At 49.5% G+C, this 24337-nt stretch overlaps 1 protein-coding gene across 1 annotated transcript in view; it reads left to right on the top strand.

Annotated features, from left to right (window-relative positions):
* The first annotated feature begins 6438 nt into the window (after positions 1 to 6438).
* Positions 6439 to 24337, top strand: part of STUM (stum, mechanosensory transduction mediator homolog) — a 61811-nt gene continuing 43912 nt past the window's right edge. Inside the window, exon 1 of the mRNA XM_072732704.1 lies at positions 6439 to 6828. Within this exon, the coding sequence (XP_072588805.1) occupies positions 6624 to 6828 (205 nt within the window). The 5' untranslated portion in view covers positions 6439 to 6623. The remainder of the gene's footprint in view (positions 6829 to 24337) is intronic.

The raw sequence follows: 24337 nt of genomic DNA on the forward strand, positions 1-24337 counted from the left end.
TTTATGAAATAGAGAAATAAACCAACATCTTGGTGAGGCAAGTCTGATGCTGCATCTCTCACATGCAGCCCAGTTATTTCTAACAGTGCTGTCCACCCAAACTTCCTGAGAGGGTGCAAATGGTCTCCATGTGTGCCATCCAATATGGCAGGCACTGGGCCCATGTGGCCACAGAGCACTTGAATGGTGGCCAGGGCAGCTGGGTAACTGAAGCGTAAATTTACTACCGAATTTTAATTTATTTAACTTTACATAGACACAGGTGGCTAATGCCTCCCATACTGAGCCACTACATTGTACTAGTACAACATACTAGGACTACAGACTACTACATACTACTAGTATTTTATACTATGACTACTACATTCTACTACTACCACTACCTACTATTACTACTACTATAACACATTACTACATACTACTGCTATATAGTACTAGTAATATTACATATTATGACTATTACATACTACTGCCATGAGGTACTACCACATAGTACTGGTACCACTACATGCTATTACAACATACTACTATTCCATACTACCACATACTACATGCTATTAGTAGCTACTACATAGTACTACTATATATCACCATATACTTGTACCATACACTACTACTACATGGTTTTAACATACTTCTACATACTATTACATACTATATCCTACTACATATTGTTACACACTACTAGTATACCTACCACATACTACTATGATGACATACTACCACATGATACTTATATACTACTACATACTACTACACAGTATATACTATGACATACTACTACAATATACTATTACGTACTACAACAACTACTACATACTACAACTGTTGCTGCTACTATTACATACCACTGCTACTACATACTACTACTATATACTATTATATACTACGTACTCTTACTACTACTATATATTATTACTACTACCTACTACTGCCACTGCTACTACTACATACCACTACTACTAGCTAGTAGGTGTCCCAGGTGTGCTTCATGCTGCTCCATTCCCTCCAAGGACAACCCCTCTGCCCAGTAAGCTGAGTACTGCCCCATGTAGGTAGAAGCCTGCTGGGACAGGCCCCCTTTGTCTCTGGTGCAGCTCAGAACTTGGCTCAAGCTTCAGTGTGCAGGGATCCAGGAGTCCTTGGTTCTCCAAGGAGAATGCAAATCTGCCCAATTATAGCAGGTTTTAGATCAGAAAGGCTTTTGCTGGCTTTCCTGTTCTCTCTCCTAATAGCATTTCACATTTTTCTTGGTGACCTGGTCTGCAGCTGCAGCCTTACCAACTTTAGAAAAATGTGAAACTGTTTGCATAAGAAGCAGGACTTGCCAAGGTGAACCCCAGCTCTGTCTGTCTTGCGACTCTTGAAGAGACGTCTCCTCCCTGCCCTCGCGGGAGCTCCTCTTAACTAATGTTTTCCTCAGGTCATTGAGGCTCGGAATTCAGGGTGGTAATGATTCTCCCCTCGGTCCTTGAAGACCGGGTAGGGCAAGGAGCAAGGTGGTGTAACAGTGTCCCTGGCGCTCACGTGGGTTCTGGGTCCTCTCCCCACAGAGAGATGCTGTGCCCAAGCTCAGCTTCCTGCAGGATGGGTTAGGTCTGCCACCATCACCTGTCCCTGTGAGGGTGACTTCTTGTGAGCACCAGCTTTTCAAATATCTTTGTAAATGGCTGGTGTCCAAATCTAGACAGCCTGGTCTTATTATTGCTCCACTGCCAACGTTACTATCATGTTCACCCTGTTAAATTGACAAAAGGACACCCACCGAGAGGGGTGCCTCTCTTCTAGAACAGGAACCACTCTGAGTCCAGTAGAGCACACTAGCTCCAGTGTGCCTCTTGTTGGGAAGCTGGGACCATGGGTTGTCCCATGCCTTCACTTCTCTTGTCCTTGGCCTTATGAACTTTCTGTCATCAAGTTCCTCTGCAAATATTACAGCATTAGGGCTCCAGGGGAACAGTGGGGAGGGCAAACATCTTTTTGGGAAGGAGGATGAGAAGTTCCATTCCTAGAGGGAGCAGAGATATGAACCGCCAGATTGAAAGATCTGAAACAATCCTCCTCTTCTATTTTTTTTTTTAATTTTTTTATTTATTTATGATAGTCACAGAGAGAGAGAGAGAGAGAGAGAGAGAGGCAGAGACACAGGCAGAGGGAGAAGCAGGCTCCATGCACCGGGAGCCTGATGTGGGATTCGATCCCGGGTCTCCAGGATCGCGCCCTGGGCCAAAGGCAAGCGCCAAACCACTGCGCCACCCAGGGATCCCCCAATCCTCCTCTTCTAATTTGTGGTTCTAAGTTCACACTCCTGGTCTTCAGGAATGGGAAGGCTGGGCATGGCCATTTCCATTACACAAATGGGTAAATGGAGGCACAGGGAGATGATGTGCTCTGACCAAGATCACACAGCTGGGTATAGGAGTGGTGTGAGATGGGGCACCTGGGTAGCTCAGTGGTTGAGCCTTTGGCTCAGGTTGTGATCCTGGGGTCCTGGGATTGAGTCCCGCATCAGGCTCCCTGCAGGCAGCCTCTGCCTCTGTTTCTGCCTCTCTCTGTGTGTCTCTCATGAATAAATAAATAAAATATTAAAAAAGAAGTGGTGTGGGATGTGGTACCAGCCAGACTGGGCTCTGTCTTTGATTTCACAGGAGTATGTTGCATCTGGGAAAGGCAACCAGAGGATGTGTCAGTGCAAGTTAGCCTGTGGAAGGAAGTCCAAACACATAGCTCCTATAGGTCAAGATCAGTGGCTGAGAAGATTAATTATCCAGAAACCCACTCACTGTCATGCAGAGTAGGCTGCAGTCTCTACGGCTGTTTGTCTAGCATGCATCCCCACACCCCTGTTCTGGCTGTACTTCTACCCAATCCTTGAGGGTGGAGGGGGCTATCAGTTCTAGAATCCCCCTCATCACAGGCCTGGTCAAATTGAGTATCCAGCCACAGTACCCTGGCAACAGTGACTGATCCAAGAGGACCCTTGGAGAGAAAGATGTGTCTTTCTGCTGGGCTTGCCTGGGAAGATGTGAGTCCCAGCTGTTCAGAGGCCATCTTCTTCCTCCCCACATAGGGAGAACCAGTCGACTGAATGAAGCCTCACACGGAGGCCAGCAGAGTGGAGATAGAGCTTGAGAGAGACACAGAAAGAGACAGAGAAGTATTAACTGACTAGATGACTCACTGACATAATCTGAGCCTTCTTTGGACCTTCCAGCCACATGAGCCCATTATACCAGTTAGGGTTCAACCAGAGAAGCAGAACTAGCAGAATCATATAGATGATAGATAGAGAGGCAGACAGGTAGATTTATGGAGGTATGGATTTGTTAATTGTAGGCGCTGGCTAAGCTGGTATCCACAGGGCAGGTGCTCAGGGTGGGAAGATCGCAAGCAGGCTGAAACGCCGTGGCAAGGTCAAAGCCAGACATCCATAGGTCACACTGAAGAGAGAAGATCCCAAGAGCAGGGAGCATGCTTGGCTCACTTACAGTTAACTGCTTAGGGGCTCTAACCACACCTGCAGAATTCCTCCACCACAGCACCTATGTTAGCATTTGACTGAGCGCCTTGGGGGAGGTGCACATCTGCCACTGAATGGCCATGGCCTCCCTTCTGTCCTCCAGCCCTTGACAGGGATCATCACCTGTAGCCCACGTGGAACGGAAACAAATGGAAAAGGGGATTCTGGGGACTGAAATTTAGCCTCTCCAAGTGGATACATCCAAAAATCACCATATAAATTCCTTTTTTCATCCTAAAAGAGAAATTTGTGTTGGCTTTCTTTCTTTCTTCTTCTTCCTTTTTTTTTTTTTTTTAAGATTTATTTATTTATTTGGGAGAAAGAGAGTATGAGTGGGAAGGGCAGAGGGAGAGAGAATCTCAAGCAGATTCTGCACTGAGTGCGCAGCCCCATGTGGGACTCGATCTCATGATGCTGAGATTATGATCTGAGCCGAAACCAAGAGTTGGACACCCAGCTGACTGTGCCACGAAGGCGCCCCTGTGTTGGCTATCACTTGGGATGCAAAACCTCCTCACTCAGTTGGCATTTATTGAGTGCTTTCCACATATTCTCTCACGTAATCCTTATGCATACACAAATGGGATAGGTATTATAATTTCAGAGCCTGAGGCTAAGAGAGGTGAAGACATCATTCAAAGACATAGAACTTGAAGAAAACCTGTCTTTCTCCTGCCAATGCCACAATGCCAGTCTTTGCCAAAAGGAGCCATTCCAGTTGCTGTATGAATTTCTTGGAGTGAAATGAGTGAAAATGTGTAAAGTGCTTAGAACGGTGCCTGGAAACAGTTTGGAAGTGGATTTCAGCAAAATTGTTATTTTTTTCAGCTAAAAGGAGGTCTAGGGAATAGGCCTGGTTGAGCCAGCTCTCAGAGCTGAGAATTATTCTGGGAAGGAATCCTCACTCCTAGTTGTTCCAGCTGCCACCATAGGTGCCTTCACAGCTGAGCCTCCAGACATTTCCTGACCCACAGAACTTGTGATCATTACAAAAAGGTTGTGTCAAGCCACCAAATTCTGGGGTAGTTTGTTACATAGTAATAGTAACTCGCAACGCTCATGCCACGCTGCCCCCTGCTGAAAACATTCCAGTGACCCAACACGGACACCAGGATAAAGTCCAGATTTCTTTGCCCTTCATTGTTGGGCTTCTGGCCAACTCGAGCCAACTCCTATCCCTTCCACAAAAGCTCCAGCCCCAGACATAACTGTAATCCCTGGAATGTTCCCTGCTTTCCTAGACTTCCATCCATGCTTTTGTATGTGTCGTTGCTCTGCCTGGATGTCTTTCTGACATCCAGATATTAAGTGAATCATCTGGCAAATTGGGAGATGTAAATCCACTTTCTTCCATGAAATCCTTTTTTTCCCCTTCTAGGAATAATAGTGTTTGCATGGCCCTAAAATAGTTCAGGTGCTCTGTGAAAGAATATTCAAATAATGTGGGCTATTTCCTGGGCCTCTGAATGAAATATCCTATCCATATGGATTCTGGACCAAGATTGGCTCTAGCCACTGTACAACCACAGTGGGTGGCAGCTCCGCAGACACGCCTTCGTTCGTTCAGCACCTTCAGCTTACGACAGCCAGGACATCTGTCACTGTCCGATTCTATCACTGTGCTCAGTTCATCTACTAGACCCTTGAAGGCAGAGCCTGGGTTTACCTCCTTCCTCTCTCCCCGGAACCTGAGTGGTATTAGGCCTTCAATAAATGCATATTAAATTCTGCTTTGATGTTGCGATCTGAGCCCAGAAAAGGCTCAATGAGTTCTTTTAAGTCACGCAGGTAATCAGTGGCCCAATAGAGACTATAACTTGCTCACTCTGCCTGCCAGGCCTGAGTTAGATATGAGCATGCAGGTACTTGTGTGGCCAGGGTATCACCACTACCCCCTGCTGAGCATCTGCTTTTAAATCATTTTATTCAGATACCCGGAAAGTCATGTATGATCTGAAAGACTTTCAGCATCCTTCCTCTGACTCCTGTGCTGTTTTAGGGTCATACAGTCACTGTTATTCCTGGAGAAGGAGGGTCATGGGGAAGGAAGTCGATTTGCCTTCTTCCCATCATTCTGGGATGAATATTTGGGTAATTCTGAGTCATTGAACATCGCCCTAAGGTAGGAGGCAGTTGCTTTCATCCAGTCCCTTTTTCCATATGGTGTGGAGATGAGGTGAGGGCAGCATTATTAAAAGAAAAAACCTAATTCAGGGGTGCCTGGGTGGCTCAGTAGGATGAACCTCCCACCCTTGATCTCAGCTCAGGTCTCGATCTCAGGATCTCGAGTTCCAGCCCGCGCTGGGCTCCAATGCTGGGCAGGAAGCCCACTTAAAAAAACATTCCCCCAAAACCCTAATTCAGTGTGGGACCTTTTGCTCCCCCAGCTCGGACTCCACAGGAGAACCCTCTGGCTTCTACCGATTGTCACACTGTCAACACCAGACGGCGCTGTGTCCTCGCTGGCTTCCTAACCACCACGTCGAGCACACAAAAGGCCAGGTTCTCTTCCAGGACGGTCCAGGGGCTGGTCCCCACCGTCCCAGCTTCCCGCAGCAGGTGCGCCTCCTCCCGCCTTTGTGCGCGCGCGCGCGTGTGTGTAGGAGGGCCCCACCCTGAGCAGTCTTCACCTGTTTGAAAAGCGGTGCCTCCCGCTTGCAGCTCTATTGTCCACTGGGGCGAAGTCCACTTAAATCCGACAGAGTGAAGGCCTGGTGGGCCCAGGCGCCGCGCGACCCCGGCCTCCGGCGGCGCAGCCCTGCGGGCGCCTGCAGGTGAGAGCACCGCGCTGCACCTGGTCAGCCGGCTCCCCGCGCGCGGCTCTTCCACTTGGCAGCCTCGGCCGGATCCGTCAGTGGCGTCGCGGAGGGGGAGGCGCGGAGGGGGCGGGGAAGGGGCCCGGCGGGGAGGGGCGTCGGGGCGCCGTCGCCGGGTGTCGCGCCGCCCCCTCCGCCCCGCGCCGGGGTGTGGGCGCGGCGCAGCGCGGCGGAGGGCCGGGCGCGTGGGGACCGGGAGTGCGGGCTGTAGACGAGCCGCTGGCCGCCGGAGCTGGGCCGGAGCCCGGGGCCCGGAGCCGCCGCACCCGCCCAGCGCGCGCCCCGCCATGGAGCCTTCGCACAAAGACGCCGAGACCGCGGCGGCGGCGGCGGCGGCGGCGGCGGCGGCGGACCCCCGCGCCGCGTCCTCGTCCAGCGGGGTGGTGGTGCAGGTCCGCGAGAAGAAGGGCCCCCTGCGCGCCGCCATCCCCTACATGCCCTTCCCGGTGGCCGTCATCTGCCTCTTCCTCAACACCTTCGTGCCGGGATTGGGTAAGACGCGGCGGCTGCGCCCCCCGCGCCCCGGGGACGCCCTGCGCGGGCGCCGCGCTCCCAGCGCCACCCCCCCCCCCCCCCCCGCCGAGTGGGCTCCCCGACGCGCGCTCCCTTCCTCCCACCTGTGAGCGCCGCGGACCGCCCCGGAGCCGGAACTTTGCGGGGGACCCCGGGCCGGCGGGCGGCGGCACGGACGGCTGCCTCGGCCCCCGCGCGGCTCCGCTCCGGAGCCCCGAAATCCTGCCCCGGCTCCCGGCCCCGGCTCCCGGCGCGCCCCCGCCCCCGCCCCCCGCCCCCCGCGAGCCCCTCCTTTGAGGGGCGCGGGCCCAGCAGCGGGAGCGCGGCGGCCACCCGGCTCCGGCGGAGCTGGGCAAGAGGGGCCCCAGCCGGGCTTCGGGACGCCCCGCGAGCCGCCTGCCCTCGCGCGGAGCCGACCGTGCGGGGCCGAGTGTCCTCCGCCTCCTCGGGATGTCCGCGGCCCCGCCCGCCGCCGCCGCAGGGCTCCGCGGGCACCGGGCCCGGGCCGGCTCACCGGCTGGAGTGCCCGGCTGGACCGCTTTCGGCCAGAGCTGACCCCGGAGAAAGTGGGGAGCGCGCGCGAGGAACTCCTCGTGGGACTCGGGTGCCCGGAGCGCCCTGATGGTCCCCGGTGCCCCACATTTTAAGAGTCCATCCCAGAGGTAGGGTGCCTAGGGGTCTGTAGAGGAGGGAAGGGGACGTTTCCCTGACCCTCCCTCTCCTGACCTGCACGCCCTCCCCCTAACCCCCGGCTGGCCTGCTGGGGACCACTCGCCATTCTTGCCAGGAGGCCCCCCCAACACACCCCGACTGCGTGCGGGTCTGGAGCGGCGGGCACCCCGGTGCCCTCCCCGGAGAAAGTCTGCCCCTGCGCCAGCCGGTTGCCAGCGCACGGCTCCAAGTTCCCAAGAACAGAGGTCAGCTGGAAGCGGTTTTCTGTTTTACTTTGGCCTTTCTCACGGCCCCGCGCTGAGCCAGCTCCCCGGGGCCCCTGCCGTGGCCGTGGTAGCGAAGGTCACACCCATCCACGCGGGACGTGTTCACTTTCCCCTTGGTGCTCGCTCGTCCTGGTGCCCAGGGCCCTAGATGTGTCTCAGCCGGAAGGTAGGAGGGCGTCAGCGGGGCTCTCCCCTCGTGGCACCTCTGCAGCCTGCCCCCCCCCCCCCCCCCCCGGGGGCCGTGTCACCAGGCCGGCTCTCCAGCTCCCTGCACAGTTAGACACCGGGAGGACCTCCCACCTGCTGGAGTACAAATGCACTGCCTGGCTGTCTCTCTGGGGAGGTGAAGATCATGAGCAGGGAGGTGTCTTCATTCCACTTTTTAAAAGTGGTGAAGTAAATGGCGCCCTGTATGGTCTTTTGGGGAAACAGGTGCCTTGCTGCCCCATAGGAGCGGCTGCCCCAAACCGCTGCTGGGGGAGGGGATTATGCTCCTCCTCCCCAGGCAGACCACCTGCAGAAGGACGCAGCTGCCCGGCTGTGGACCCCTGCAGGCCTTCCTCCCCCTCCCTCCCCTCCTTAGGTTAGGCCCCTGCCCTGGGCATCCTGCTCTTTCCTCTTCACACCTCCTTTCCATTAGATCAGAATCCTATAGGATTTTTGTAAGAAACCTATCTGAGAAGCCAGAAGAAAATACAGGGAAAATTAGCAAACTGCAAAACTAATAAAAACAAGTGAGCCAAGGGTGTATAGGTTTCTGAATCTTCAATGACTGTATCCAGGCATTTGTTTGTTTGTTTGTTTCGTTTTGCTGGTCATTGTCACTGAACTGTTTGCTGGGCACACAGGTTCCCCCCCCCCCCGCCCCCCCGCCTTCTCCACACTGAAGGAGGGGCTCCTGATCGTGGGTCGTGTTTCTCACCTGGAAGTCAAGGATGCCTGTCACTCTGGGCTATGAGAGGATGAATGAAATTCTAGGAAGCTTAGGGGTTGGGCAGAGAGGCAGTGCTCCAGGGATGGTGGGTTCATTCTTCTTGCTCTTGGCTCTTCTGCAGAGCTCAGTACCGCCCCCACCTCTGGGTGCATGGGGGTGCTTTGAGTCCTTCTTGATCTCTTTGCTCCCCTGAACCTGCAGCAGAGCCCAGGGTGACAAAGCAGCCCAGACAAAACTTGCAGGTGATTTTTTGTTTTGTTTTGTTTTGTCCTCCGTGAATGGTATGAGTGGCCCAGAACCTGGAAATCATCTCCTTGGCCTAGATCTCCTTCTCTAGGTCCTTCTGGCTTATGTGAAGCTCCTGTGAAAACTGAATATTTATGTCTGGCTCTGTCATTTTATGAAATGCAGCTTTTTTTCAATGCATTTGCTCTCATTCATTCAACAAACACTGCAACCACTACATGCCAGGCACTGTGATGTGGTGATGAATAAGTCAGTCGAGGTGTCACACACACTGTTGGGGAAAATTGATGCAAACTTTGTTTGAATTTAATAAATGCTGTCATGGCAGCAAGAACAGTGTTTGAGCACAGTTAATTCTTGCTAGGTGGAAGCAGGGTTTGGAGAAAGCCTCCTGGAGGTGTTGCAGGAGGTTAGACCCTGCTTAGGAACTCAACCTCAAGGCCCCAGGCACTTGCTGTCCTCTCTTTACCCCTGCTCTTTGGAAACTGATCAGACCCTTGACCCAAAGATCCTTTCTTTGTTCTGAAAACTTTCTTCTCTGCAAGTCTTATCTTCATTTGCAAATCGAATGGGACAGTGGGGTGGGGGAGCTGGATGAAGGCATGTTTTTCCTCTGATGCGAATGCCTTGGGTTCATCCAGTGGGAAAAGCCCAATCCTTACAATCCCCAGAGCCTTCTCTGGTGCAACAGGCAGTGCTGTCATGCCACAGAGGGATATTTCATTTCCTGGGAGGGGATAGAAAAAAGCGGCGATTTATGGTCAGTCTGACTCCTCATTGGAACAATACAAAACAAATTTTATTCTATTTTTTTTAAAGATTTATTTATTTATTCATGAGAGACACAGACAGAGAGAGAGAGAGAGAGGCAGAGACATAGGCAGAGAGAAGCAGGCTCCATGCAGGGAGCCCGATGCAGGACTCTACTATCCCGAATCCCGGGATCCCGGGATCACGACCTGAGCCGAAGGCAGGCATCCACCCAACCGCTGAGTCACCCAGGTGTCTCACAAAACAAATTTTAAAAATGGAGGATAGTAGGGACACCTGGGTGGCTCAGTCGGTTAAGCACCCAGCTCTTGGTTCGGCTTAGGTCAGGACTCAGGGTTGTGAGATCAGCTTCTTTCTCTCTCCCTCTGCTTGCCAGCACACATACATACTCTCTTAAACAAACAAATAAATAAATCTTAAAAAAAAAAATGGATGATGGTAAAGAGACTGCCCCCTACCCCGTCCTGGTCAGTGAAACACTACTAATAAAGAGCATCGTCAGTAACTTCATAATCCAAAAAATAGGGCATTTATAAGTTTATACATAATTCATATGTGTAATGAAAGTTCATCGTCATGCTCCAGAACAGAGTTTGTCTGTTGGCCACAGGCAAAGTTCTACTTTCATATTTAAAAATTTTATCTTTCTCAATTGACTTGGTGAAACAAAAATGTTGATAACTCAGATGGTGACAGGGCAGTGGTAGGGAGGAGAGCCTCCCTTGACTGTTAACCATTCCATTAGACTAACGTTGGCCATAAATCTACTGCTGAATATTCATAAATATTTAATCTATCTCTAATATATTGCCTACTCTTTAACGCTCAAGTCTTGCTTCCCTGGTAAGAGCACCATAGACTGGCTCAGCTTCTGTCTTTCCTCTAGCCCTGAGGCTCAAACTGATATTGAATATTGCCCTATTTTGTGGCATCTGCTGCTGACTTTTTATTACTTTTTTCAGGAGTTTATTTTTTGCCTTTCTAGATGTAAGTTCCTTGAAAACAGCAACCATTTTAAATTTTTCCTTGATATAGCATGCTATATATGAATGAGTATTGACTAGAATCATACTCCTGGAATAGGCATTAGAGATCATCTGGTCCTGTGCCTTTATTTTATATGTAAGTGTGATGGTCCTAAAGATGCAAAGACCAGGGAAGTTTACATCCTATTTTACCTTTTTTTTTTCTTCCTATTTTACCTTTTTAAGGAAGTTACTTAAGTATGCATTTCAGTAAAATGAGAGAGTAAACCGAGAGAGAAGATATGAGATCTGGGAAACAATGGATCCAATTTAAGGCAGCCATGAAAATTGAGGATATAATTGTTCAACAGGCCTGAGAGAGCAGTCAGTCTTCTTTAAGTGGGAGGATGAAAGCTCCAGGAAAGAGTTTTCTGAGAATGGTGTGAGAAGGGGACATTCTGTAGAGTTAAGAGTATTATGGGGAACTGCCAGAAATTAAACCTTTGTTAAAAAACAGAAGGCAATTAGTAACAGCATTAAAGACAAAAAGCTATGCAAAAGTGTTAAGATCCCAAACTGAAGCAACCTGCTCAATTAGATCAGAAGGTCAGCAGACTTCAAAAAAGAAGAACAAAAATATCCCAAACAATTAATGGAATGAGAAAAAATTTGGAGGATATTGAGCATACAGTGTAGAAAACACATGTTTCTTCCACCAACAATGAAAACGGAGAGGTAATCAGCAACTTCAGGAAAAACAAAAATTTTTGATGAAAGGCATAGCTCAAATATGAAGTAAATCAAAATGTGGCCTGATATTCAGCAAATGATGGAATATAAAAAGGGCTCTTCTAAGTGCATAGGATCTGTGTCATTGGAACAGTATGCACAATATACACTCTTAGCCTCTTTGTGCAGCAAAGAATATTTGCTTAGTCATAATAATATAAGTGCTGCTTAGGGGTTTTCAACATTTATTTATTTAAGATTTTATTTATTTATTCACAAGAGACACACAGAAAGAGGCAGAGACATAGGCAGAGGAAGAGGCAGGATTCCTGTGGGGAGCCCCATGTGGGACTCCATCCCAGGATCCCAGGATTTTGACCTGAGTCAAAGGCAGATGCTCAACCACTGAGCCTCCCAGGCATCCTGGTTTTCAATTTTTAAAAGCAACCATAGATAAGGCACTGAAGACTGCTTAATAATAGCTATACAGGAAGACGTAAAGTTTTTCCATCTTCACAATATATAATGAAAACTAAAGCTTGTAGAAGTTGACAGGTGAATTTTGATAGATTATTGTTCCCAATTATTCACTGTCCTCCCTGAAAAGAGGATGGCGCATCCCCACCTGATGCCATATGGCTGGCCATGCTTCCTGTGGGAGGGGAATACTTCCTTCCCTGCCCACTGATACCGGGCTTGGGCACGTGACTTGCTTTGGCCAATTGAATGTGAATGGCAGTGACATATGCCATGACTGAGCAGACACTTTAAGAGGCATTGTGAGAGGGGCACCTGGATGGCTCAGCGGTTGAGTGTCTACCTTTGCCTTGAGTCCTGATTCCGAGACCTGGGATCGAGTCCCGCATCGGGCTCCCCGTAGGGAGCCTGCTTCTCCCTCTGCCTGTGTCTCTGCCTCTCTCTCTCTCTCTGTGTCTCTCATGAATAAATAAATAAATATATATTTTTAAAGAGGCATTGTGACGCTCTGGCATTCCTCTTCTCTTTCTCTCATGAGAATGGCAGGTCTCAGACGGGGACCACTCTTCAGTCTGCCTCCCAGAATAAAAAGGACATCAGAAGCAGGGCACAGATGTCATATGAATGAGAAATAAGCACGAGTTGCCGAGATTTTGTGGTTGTTAACATTGTTATCATCCTAGCAACAACCTACCAAAACTGACATGGAGAGGGTAGAGTGGAGATGTGAATATCCACCTCGTATAAAGTGAGGGGATCAAAAGATGCTGTCTGTAGTTGGTAGACCAAGAAATAAAGGTTACCAAGGTGATCCGTGGTTGAACTGAAATAAGGCTGTGTTGGGACGGTGGGACAATAGTGATACACTTGGATAATACTGGAACAAGAGCAGCAGGAGGATGAGGGCTGATATAAGTAAGCTCGTCTTACATATCCTAGGAGAAAGTCAATATCTAATGTGGCTAAAACATGAAGAAGCAATATAAGTATACTCTGAAGATTAGAAAAACATCAGAAGAATTCCCATTCTTTCTGACATCCCCATTGTTTCTTTACCTATTGGTTCATTCCCAGTAGTACACGCACCTGCTGACATTGTCTCCCACCTTTTAAAAATAGGTGATCCTACGTCCCCCTCCCACCACTGCCATTTCTCCGTGCTCTCCTTTACGTACAGTTCCCTGCAGGAGTTACCTGGTTTGGCAGTCACCAATCTCCCTCCTCTCGTTTTCTCTTGAACCAACTGTAGTCATTCTGTCTCCATCACTCACCTGAACTATACTTTTCAGGATCCCCAGCATGTCCAGGTTGCTAAATCCCATGGCCAGGTCTCTGTCTGTTTCTTCTGGAGCACTCAGTAGCATTGGACGCAGTGCCTGCTCCCTCCTTGAAATACTATCTTCCTCTGGCTTCTGGAACATCTCCCTCTCCTGGTGTTCTCTGGACCTCACAGCTTCTTCTCTGTTTTCTTTGGTAGTCTTGGCAGCCTCCACACTAGGTGGTCCCCAGGGCCCTGGGGCTCTTGATCTTGGCCTTCTCTCTGACCTTGCCTCCCCCCCCCCAAATAGCTCCTTTGATAGTGTCTTCTGGCTTTCAGTGGCATCTTTATAAGGATCACTCCCAAAGCCAGATCTCCAGCTCAGACTTCTCCCTGGACTCCAGAGTCTTATACTCACCTGACTTCCTGACATCTCCACTTGGAAATCACAAGGCATCTGAGACTTAACTAATATAAAACCAAGCTCCCACTGTTGTTCCCCAGACCTGCTTCTCCCTTCTTTTCCCTCCTTACAACAACTGACATCCTTCCAGGAGCTCAGGCCAAAAACCCAGACTCATCTTTGACTTCTTTTTCTTGCACCTCATGCGTAATCTGTCAGGAAATTCCCCTGGCTCTGCTTTGAAAGTCTATTTGGTGTCTGACCACTTCTTACTATGCTGCTTCTGCCTTGCTGGACCATGTCCCATCTTTTCCTGAATTATTGCAATTGCCCCATAACTGGTCTGCACATCTTTATTGATGTGCCTAGTGATCTGCCCTCAACATGGCCACCAGGGCCATCCTTTGAAAACACGAGTAAGTCATATCATGTTATTTTTTAAAAATGATTTAATTTGTTTATTTGAGAGAGAGAGAGAGAGAGAGAGAGAGAGCACAAGTGCATGAGTGAGCACAAGCCAGGGTGGAGGAGGGGCAGAGGGAGAAGGAGAAGCAGCCTCCCCGCTGAGCAAGGAGCCTGACTGGGGCTGGATCCCAGGACCTTGAGATCATGACCTGAGCCGAAGTCAGATGCTTAACCTGACTGAGCCTCCCAGGTGCCCCAGATCATGTCATTTTTTGAGTTGGAAACCCTCCAATGGCTCCATGTCACTGAGAGCAAAAGCTCAAGTTTTTATCGTAACCCACAAGTCCCTGGACCAGAACTTTCCCAAGGAAATATAACCTGAGCTACAGGTATAAGCTAAAATTTTCTAGTGCCTATTTTAGAAAAAATGAAAAGGAACAGGTGAAATTAACTTTTCTAGTATACTTTATTTAAATCAATATGGCCAATGTATTTATCATCCAATGCATATCAATAAAAATTATTAATGACATGTCTAATATTCCTCTTTTACATGCTAAGTTTTCAAAATCTGATGTGCACTGAGCACTTACAGCACGTCTCCATTTAGACTAGCTCCATTCCCTGGGCTCGCTGGCCACGGCGGCTTCTGCAGGGGGCAGCAGGGCTCCATAGCATCAGCCACCCTCACCTCCTGCTCCTCTCCTTCTTGTTCACTCTGTTCCAGCCCCACTGGCCTCTTTGAAATTCCTCAAATATTTAAGAGGCACCTTCTTATCTCAGAGCTTTTTTCATTTGTTGTTCCTTCTGCCCAGTGGACTCATCCCACAGATACCTATGTGGCTCCTTCATTCACATACTCAGGGCTTTACTCTAATGTCACAGATTCAGCAAGGCTGCCTGTGTTGGGGTGCTGGAGCCCCCGCCAAAGCACCACAGACTGGCAGCTTCAACAGCAGAAATTTATCTTCACACACTTTTGGAGGCTGGGCATCCACATCAAGTGCGGGCAAGGCTGGTTTCTCCTGAGGCCTCTCTGCCTGGCTTGTAGATGGCCACCTTCTCCCTGTCCTTACGCTGTCTTTGCTCTGTGCATGCACACATCTGTGTCCAGTATCCCCTTCTTTTAGAGACACAAGTCATACTGGCTTAGGGTCCCCCCAAAGACCTCATTTTAACTTAATTGCCTTTTTAAAGATCTTATCTCCCGGGGGCACCAGGTGGCTCAGTCAGTTGAGCATCTGACTCTTGGTTTCTTTGACTCAGGTCGTGATCTCAGGATCATGAGATTGAGCCCCATGTCCAACTCCTTGCTTAGTAGGGAGTCTGCTTCTCCCTCTGCCCCTTCCCCTCTCCCATGCTCCCCCACTCTCTAAAACAACTAAATGAATCTTAAAAAAAAAAAAAAAAGGTCTTATCTCCAAATACAGTCACAATCCAAGGTGCTGGGGGTGAGGACTTCCACCTGTGGGTTTTGAAGGGACACAGTTCAGTCCAAACACCTGCCCAGATGATCTTACTAAAAGATGGCAGCTCTCCTCCTCCCCACTCTGTCTCCTCCCCACATACCTACCTTTACCTACTTCCTTTTCCTTGAGAGTACTCTTGTTATCAAGCATACTATATATTTAGCTTATTTTCTCTATTGTCTGTTTTTTGTTTGGCTGGTTTTGGTCTGTTCTGCTCATTGTGTATCCCTGCACCGTAGAAAAGTGCCTCGTTCATGATAGGGGCTCCATAAATAGAAGTGCCTGCCTCTGGGAAGCTGGACTCAGCAGGGAGAGCTCTGAGTATAGGGGACTATTGCTTTTCTCTAAAAGCCCCTGTTTTTTCCTATTTGATTTTTAAAAAGCTGAATACCTGTGTTACTTGCTTTTCTTTCTTTTTAAGTTTAAGTATCAATGCCATGGAAAAAGAAGGGACTTTTATGCATGGCTGATAGGAATGTAAATTGGGACATCTTTTCTGGAAACCAGTTTGGCACTTAGGTATCAAGAGTCTTCAAATGTTCATACCCTTTAAGCAGTAATTCCACTTGCAGGAACTCACCCTAAGAAAACAATCAAAAACAGAGACAGAAAGTTATGCATGAAGATGTGCCATGAAGCATTATTAATAACATTGAAAATTATAAACAAACCTGGGCGCCTGGCTGGCTCGGTGGGCGGAGCATCTGGCTCTCCATCTTGGGGTTGGGAGTTCAAGCACCACGTGGGGCATAGAGATGACTTTATAAAAATAGTATTTATTATACACAAACCCAAACAGCAACAATAGAAGGATGGGAGAATGTTATTTATGCATTGAAATGGTGTTTGCAAAACGTTTCTGATGTTGGGGCAGCAAGCTTTAGGAGAAATGGGAAAAATGTAGGTTGCAATTGTGCCATCCGCAGGCTCTCACATCTTTTTTATTTCCATGATTCTAAGGCAGCTCTTTTCCCTACAGTGTGGATGTTTTTGAGTGTGAATCTGATGTCAGAGAAATGATTTCTTTTTTTTTCTTTCTTTCCTAAAAAGTTGTTACTAAATTCACAGTGTGTTTTATGATCAATGGAATCTTGAAATCAAGTGCATACCAGGTAGAGCTAGGTAAAAAGACAAGTAGGTAAAACTGGAAGACACTGAGATGTTAACAGGTGAGGAGAGCCTGGAGGTTATTTTCTTGATACTTTTATGTATTTCTCAAATTTCCTAAGATGAGATGAAATGTATTACTTTTGTAGTTAGAAAAACTGTATAAGCATTATCTGGAGTAAACCTCCTTCTCATGGGGTTATGATGGTGTCATGCGGATATGGCAGTGTTTTCACAATGGCCAAGTGCTGGAAATGCCTGGAACTGCCATGTCCACACCCCACTGTGGTGACACTTGCTGACACCACAGGATCGTTTATAATCCAGTGTCTGCAGGGCACGTGTCAGGTGTGGTAATGGGGTTGGAGGTGCCCTGCCACTCTTGGAACCTGAATGACACCTGCTCCACGAGTCTCCCATGGGATGTGTCCCACTGTGGCTTAGGCTGGGGGTGACTGGTCACATTCAGACCCACTGGCAAACAGTGCCCCCATTTCTTCTGAGATGTTGCAAGGGACGGGGCTGCTGGAAGGGGTCAGCAAGCAGATGCCACTGAAGAAGTTTGTGTTTCAATCAGGTGTCACCCAAGCACTGAGCAGAGGAGAGTGACTCTGAGTGCCTCCAGCAGCATTTTGCTTGCCAGGTGGGCACTGTGCCCTGACTGTGTGCTCAAGCTGAGGACCAGTCAAAGAAGACGAAACCCTGAGCAGGCCCCTTAAACTCTCTGAGTCTCTGCTTCTCCGTCCACAGAATGGAACTCATCACTTGTGGCCAGAGGGGGTTATTGTCACCAAGTCGCTTTGGCAAAATTTCCTTTTCTCCCAAGGTTATTTCTGGGGCCATCCTCCCAGGGGCCCCCCAGGGTGGGCAGGACACCCGTAAGCGCTTCCTTCTTTGGAGTGTTCTAAACCCTCAGAGCTGAGACTGGCCACACATCTGACACACTGGAGGTGCCGGTGCACACCCCAAACCCGGGGCTCAACACTGACTTTCCTTTTGGGTGAGAGGCTGTGAGTGCGTGGAGCTGCTGATGAGTGTGAGTATGAGTGTGTGCTTGCATGTGCACACACAAATGCCACCTCAGGCTTTACCTTTACTTCACAGCCTGAGGCACCTGTTGGTGGCAGAGAGCTGTGAAACTCCATCCTCTGGGTGGGGTAGATGTGGCCTTACCAGGATGTACATTGCACAGGTGTGTCTTTAACATGGCAGCTTCCCAGTGAGACCCAGGTGCCAGGCCTCAGCACCCCAGACCAAGCTCTGCTGATCAAGAGCCAAGTTTCTTTTTAAATTTTATTTATTTTGCTTTTTTTTTTTTAAAAAAAGATTTTATTTATTTGTTCATGAGAGACACAGAGAGAGGCAGAGACCTAGGCAGAGGGACCCTGATGTGGGACTCGATCCCAGGACCCTGAGACCACTACCTGAGTCAAAGACAGATGCTCAACCACTGAGCCACCCAGGTCCTCCAGGAGAAATGGTCTGGGGACAGTATTTTCTTCTTCAAATGACCAAACACAGGGATTTCTTGTGCATTTTGAAATTCATGGGAGAGGGGCTTTTCTTGGATGGAATCGCTGCAAGACCAGGGCTATCCTGGAACCTGGAATGTGGGGTGGGCCTGGCCTGGGTTCTCTGGTGCAGCCAACCACCCCATGGGCTTTGGCCGTTCACTGAGAAGCTTGGCTTCAATGCCAAGAATAATTTGGTGTTGGTGGAGAACACCCTGCCCTAAAACCTCGACCAAGGAAATGGCCCAGAATTCCTGGGGCCAGGCAGCTCTAGGGCTGTTCCACTGCCTTCATTTACCCAGGATGGTCCTCGTCTGCCCCCAACGCCCTGACCCACGGTGTCACCTCGCCGATGCCTGCCGAGGCCCTCCTGTCCCCTCAGTGCTGGAGTGTAGGGAGCACATAATTGCCACGTATTGAATTAAATGTGTGCTTGGGCCTTACAAAGACCTGATGAGGAACAGCCTGTCAGAGACCATTAATTAACCTCTGCCACCAGGGCCTTCTCGTCGCTGCCAGCTCTTCCTCCCTCATGACACACTAAGGAGATGGCTTCATAGGCACCTTGTTCTCTTGTGCCTCACTTTACTGCATGTGGTCGCAGGTACTGCATCTTCCGTGGAGGGAAGGTCTGTGGCAGCCCCTTGCTCCGCTTAGGGGAGTGGACCAACAGCATTTCCCCAACAGCATTTGCTCACTTCCTAAGTCTGTGTATCGCATTTCAGTGATTGGTGCACTATTTCAGGTTTTTCAGTGTTGTATGTGCTATAGCAGCCTGTGATCAGTGATTGTGACTCGTTAAAAGCTCACACGGTTAGCATTTTGTAGCAACAAAGTCTAAATTAAGCTGTGTACTTTTAAAATTTTATTTATTTTTTTAAGTTTTTAAAAAAGAGATTTATTTATTTATTTATTTATTTGAGAGAGAGGAGTGACAGAGAGAGAGAATGCACAAGCAGGGAGAGAAGCAGACTCCTCAGTGAGCAGAGAGCCTGATGCAGGGCTCGATCCAGAACCCTGGGCTCATGACCTGAGTTGAAGGCTGAGCCACCCCGGCGCTCCTGTATTTACTTTTTTTAGACCTAATGCTGTTGCATACCGAATAGGCCGCAGTAGACTGTGGACATAACGTTCACGTGCCCTGGAAGCTGAACAGTGCATTTGACTTGTTTGGTGGTGACCCTTGCTTTGTTGCACAGGTCTGGTGCCCAACCCGCCGTATCTCTGAGGTCCACCCACACACACCATAATAGTTACTCTTTCAGAATGTCCAATTCCATGGGTTTTAGCAAATTCATCGTCTTTTGAGCCTTCCCCTGCCCCATCTTCCGATCTTACTCCCTGACCACATTCTTTTAGAACGTAGGACGTGGAATGTGACAACACATTAATACAGGTACCTCTGAGGAAGCTTCTGGCCTCGCTGCCTGAGGTCGGCTGGTGCGGGAAGCCACGTCTGGGTGGGCCAGGTGCACGTCAGTGCAGCGGCTGGGCACATGCAGGCAGGCAGCCGGAGGCTCCTGAGACCAAGAAGCATCTCGAAGCCAGGAAGGAAAACCTCAAGGAAAACATGGCAGCATGACACGGGTGCAGAAGCCAGGGCCTTTCCCAGGTGGAGAGAGACCCTCCCCATGGGTACAGGTGGGCTCTGGCCGTGCCTGGGCCTGTGAGAAGTTGTCCCCTTGGTCCTGGCTGCAGAGGAGTGCCGCCGGCCCCTCGATGGTCGCAGGCACTCCCAGGTCACAGGGCAGTGTGGCTGGCATGACGGCATGACTGACGTTACTGTGACAGCAGGGTCTGTGTTCTTGGATTACAGCTCTGCTCCCATCTCAGCTCTGACCGCGTCCTCTTCTGCTCTGAAACCTTCTGAGCTCCCCGCTGTCCATGGGCTCAGTTCATACCCCACAGCGGGCCCACGGGGCCCTATGAACTGGACCCACTCTCCCTCCCTGGTTTCTTTAGTCTAGCTGTCAAGCCCACCTTATATGGCCTCCTGAGCCCTCTGTGTGGTGAGCTCCTCCTTCTGGGACTGTCAGGCCACTTAGGATGTTCCTCTTCCTCCCCCCGACATCCTGGTTTTTCTGTTGTCTTAATCTTTTATAAGTATATTTTAAGTTTGATTTAAGTCATCTCTGCATCCCACGTGGGGCATGAACTCATGACCCCGTGACTGAGAGTCACACGCTCCTCTGAGGGAGCTGACCAGGCGCCCCTCTATTGTCTTAATCTTTTTTTTAAAAAGATTTTATTTATTTATTCATGAGAATATACAGAGAGAGAGAGAGAGAGAGAGAGGCAGAGACACAGGCAGAGGGAGAAGCAGGCTCCGTGCAGGAGCCTGACATGGGACTCCATCCCGGGTCTCCAGGATCACGCCCTGGGTTGAAGGTGGCACTAAACCGCTGAGCCACCCGGGCTGCCCCTATTGTCTTAATCTTACGAGAGAATAATTTCCTTGAGGGTGGGGACTATGCCTCACTTATCTTCTGCCTCGCTGGGTGCCTAGTGCCCCTGTTGCATGCAAGCTGAACTATATGCATACTGATTTCTGGTTGTGAAGGCAGAGTGGAGAGCGGGTCCTTCTTCCTTTAACCCAGTGAACCCAAACCCAAGGGACACAGGCTTTCATGTCACTTCTCGGCCTTCCCAGCACAGAAGGAAGTAGGGGATAAGGTTCTCAGGGCTGGAGGCAGGATACAGGGATGCTGCACCAGTGCATGTGGGTCTGTCTCTGAGTAGTCCTTGGTGTCCTGGCCACTCAGGGGAGGGACATGGGGCAGAAGACCGATGTTGGCTGTCCCTTCGCTGAGACAGAGTGCCTCTACGTGGGAAAGTCACTGGGACAGTCACGAGGTTACTGAGAAGAGCAGGGCCATCATCCATCCTTCGAAGTGGTATGGTATAGCTAACGGCTGAGAAGTGGGGGACAGGGACAGTGGAGATGATCAACTTCAGTAAACCGCTTTAAGAAAGATTGGTTTGGGCAATAGCTATCAAATTAAATCTAGGGGGAAATTCTTGTGGGGAGCAGGATATTTGCATTGTCTTAAAGTGCCTCCACAGAATGCTTATAACTTGCAAGGGGAAAAATCATACAGCATCCTGACGGTGAACAGAATCACATCGCCTAGACCTTAGAAATATGACATCAGATGAAAGAAGCCAGTCACAAAAGACCACACTCCGTATGATTGCATTTATATCGACTGTCTAGAATGGGCAGGTGCATAGAGGTGGAAGGTAGGGCAGCCAAGGAGTGTGGCTGGGAGCACATGGGGAGGGACTACTAATGCATATGGGGATTCTTCCAAGGTGGCAAAAATGTCCTAAAACCGGTTGTGCATGGTTGCACACCAAATTATCAAATGGGTGAATGTTTTGCTATGTGAATTATATATCAATGAAGCATTAAAAGGTTAGCATCACCAAAGTGGGACAGCCAGACATCGCCCGCCTCCTGGTGGGATCTCCTGGGAGGGACAGGACATAATTTGTGCAGTATCCCAGCTCGGAGTGCATGACCGGAATCTACTGAGGAAATAACCAGAGAAGCCCAAACTGATGGGCATTCTACAAAATACCTAGCCGATATTCTTCAAAAACATCATTGTCATGAAAGATTAAAGAAGCCTAAAAAACCTTGAGAACTAAATGCAAAGCATAATCTTGGATTGGATCCCATACTGGAGGGAAAAAGAAGACCCAGAAAGATGCTATGAGACAATTGGCAAAATTGGAATATGGGCTGTCGATTAGATAAATACCGTATCCATGTTAGGATTTCCTGAAATTGGTAACTGTGCTATGCATATGGAAGAACAGACACTTTGTCGTTAGAAACACACTAAGGTGTTTTAGGATGAAGAGCCACAATGTAATGCAGCCTATTTACAAATGGCTCAGGAAAAAGGAATAATAATATGGAGAGAAAGAGAATGACAAAACAAATGTAGCCAAATATTAAGAATTGGGTAAAGGGTAGACAGTTTCCCTTATGATTTGTGAAACTTCTCTGCAAGTTTGGGAGTATTTAAAAATAAAAGTCACAAAATTATATTTTAAAAATAAAAGTCACAAAATTATATATTAAAAAGCCTACAGTTCAGACATAGCAATTGCAGCAAATTCCCAAGTACTGTACCCTAAGTAAGTTGTGTCTTACCATGTACAGCCTGCCAGTTCTGACTGACTCAGGGGCCATCTGGGGTTGCAGGGACAAAGTCATGTGCAGGTGGCATTGGCATGAAGGGCCCAGACCCCCAGAAGAGGTTCTCCCAGGGAAACTCTTACCGTGTAAACCCCAAGGTCACGCAGAAGTTTACTGCAGCTCTTGGGGAGTATGTGCTGTTCCTCTGCCCCATCAACACAGGCTCAAGTGTGACAGAAATGAGTTTCCCCGGAGGCTGGGAGATAGAAGGAGCACACAGCGGGCTTCCCTTGCAGTGGCTGGTTGGGACTAATCCCATTGCTTGTGTGGCTGACCAGCAATCTGAATACTGTAGCCAGAGCTGGAGCAGATCCCAATGCCACAGATCTATTTTGGAGAAGTCTTTCTTTTCTTGGTTATTCCTGCTTGACATCTCCCTGTGGAGTCTGAGAATCATTCATGGACCTCAAAGAAATCAGTCTCAAAGCAACAGCCACTGGACACGTCACGCCATCACGCCAGGAGAGCGTGGGAGAGCTTCCCCTTCGCCTTGGCTGCTCTGAGGGGTCCTGTGGTTGAACACACACGTGGAATCTTTCCAGGAATCACTCTGTGGCCTGACTCAGAGGTGGAAAAATAAACAGCAAAAACACAACCATTGTAGGCCCCAATAACTGGGGTTCTCAGAGGTTCAAAGGGAAAAGGGTGCCGTGGAGGACATTACCAAAGCTCGAAGGTGGGTGAGGCCTGGTTTGGTTGGTCTTGGGTCTCAGTACCTGGGGGTGGACTCTGAGTCCTATATACACTGAGAAGAGGGGACTCGGTGCGTGGGAATGGATCTGAACTGAAGGGAAGCAGAGACAGCCATGGCTTTGGCAAGATACCCGATAGTTTGCGCCCACTCTTGGATGGGACTGTTGTGTGTTCTGGCTTCCCTGCTAGCTCTCCCTTGAGCCCAATGCAGCTGATGCTGTGGGATGTTCTTGATCTCCCTGCGTGGGCTCCCCTGAGGGTTCAAGGGCCAGTCCTTCCCTGTGTTCTCACGCATGCTTGGGGACTGACCAAAGCACTCCTTGAAGGCAGACTGGGGGAAGGTCTCCCCAGTGCTGTTTGCATCCCATCATTTCACATTCTGTTCAGGGTTCCCCACACTCCAGCCCCAGCCATCAGGGAACTGACACCAGCTCCAGTTGTGATTCTTAACCATTAATGCGGACTGGAGGTAAGAGGTAGGACAATGTGCAGAATGTGCTTTGAAATCCAGCAGCTACCCTTTGGGATTATCTGGTCTACCCATCATTTTCAGCTTCCCCATGTATCATGTGGGTTAGCCTTGTCTCTTTGATGATACCTTTTCTGTGTGTCTTCCCCTAGTGATGGTCCAGTGCAGAGCTCACAGCAGGATCCCGGCATACATGCTGACCGACAATGAGCTGGGAGGAGAGCATGGCCTCTGCTGCGCTGAGAGCCCATATCCTGGCCTCTCCTTCCAGCTCTGCCGTGAGGGTACCTGTGGCCTGATGAAGCTCGCCATCCCTGTCTAGGCTTATTAGTCCTGCCTCTTTCTTTGTGGCGGGATAGTCAAAGTATCAGATCAGGGCCACAGGCATTCTGTACCTTTATTTAAGTCAGGAGGCGAGTGGAGGCTCTGCTCTGGTCATTTGCTCTGCTGGTTCTGGCTGATTTCATGCTTGCGTATTCTGGAGGAGTGAGCCTTGCCCTTACACAGGTGGGCAGGAGAGGAGGCTTTCACCACCTGTCTCCTTCACCCTGCATCTCTTCCCTGGCCTGCTCTGGGCCCCAGGGTGCTGATCTCTACCACCTGTCTCACTTTCTCTAGGTGTGTTGGGCAATGGGAGGCCCTGGCAGGGAATGGATGAGATTGGGAGAGAGGTCTGGGGTTGGCTCCTCCAGCTTCCTGCCTGGGATCATGGTTTCTGCCTTCCAGCCTTTTATGGAATCACACAATACCCCCTCCTGTCTCCCTGGGCCTTAGGAGCCCAGCCTGGGAATGGCCTTCTACTGCCACGGGTCCCCAGCATTTCACTCTCCCCATGGGCTCCCCCTGCCCCACTCAGATCTCTGTGAAAGCAACAGCCCCTTCAATAAGAGCCTGGCCCAAGCCCAG

The sequence above is a fragment of the Vulpes vulpes genome, chromosome 13 (assembly GCF_048418805.1).
Source record: "Vulpes vulpes isolate BD-2025 chromosome 13, VulVul3, whole genome shotgun sequence".
In the NCBI taxonomy this organism is placed as follows: domain Eukaryota; kingdom Metazoa; phylum Chordata; class Mammalia; order Carnivora; family Canidae; genus Vulpes; species Vulpes vulpes.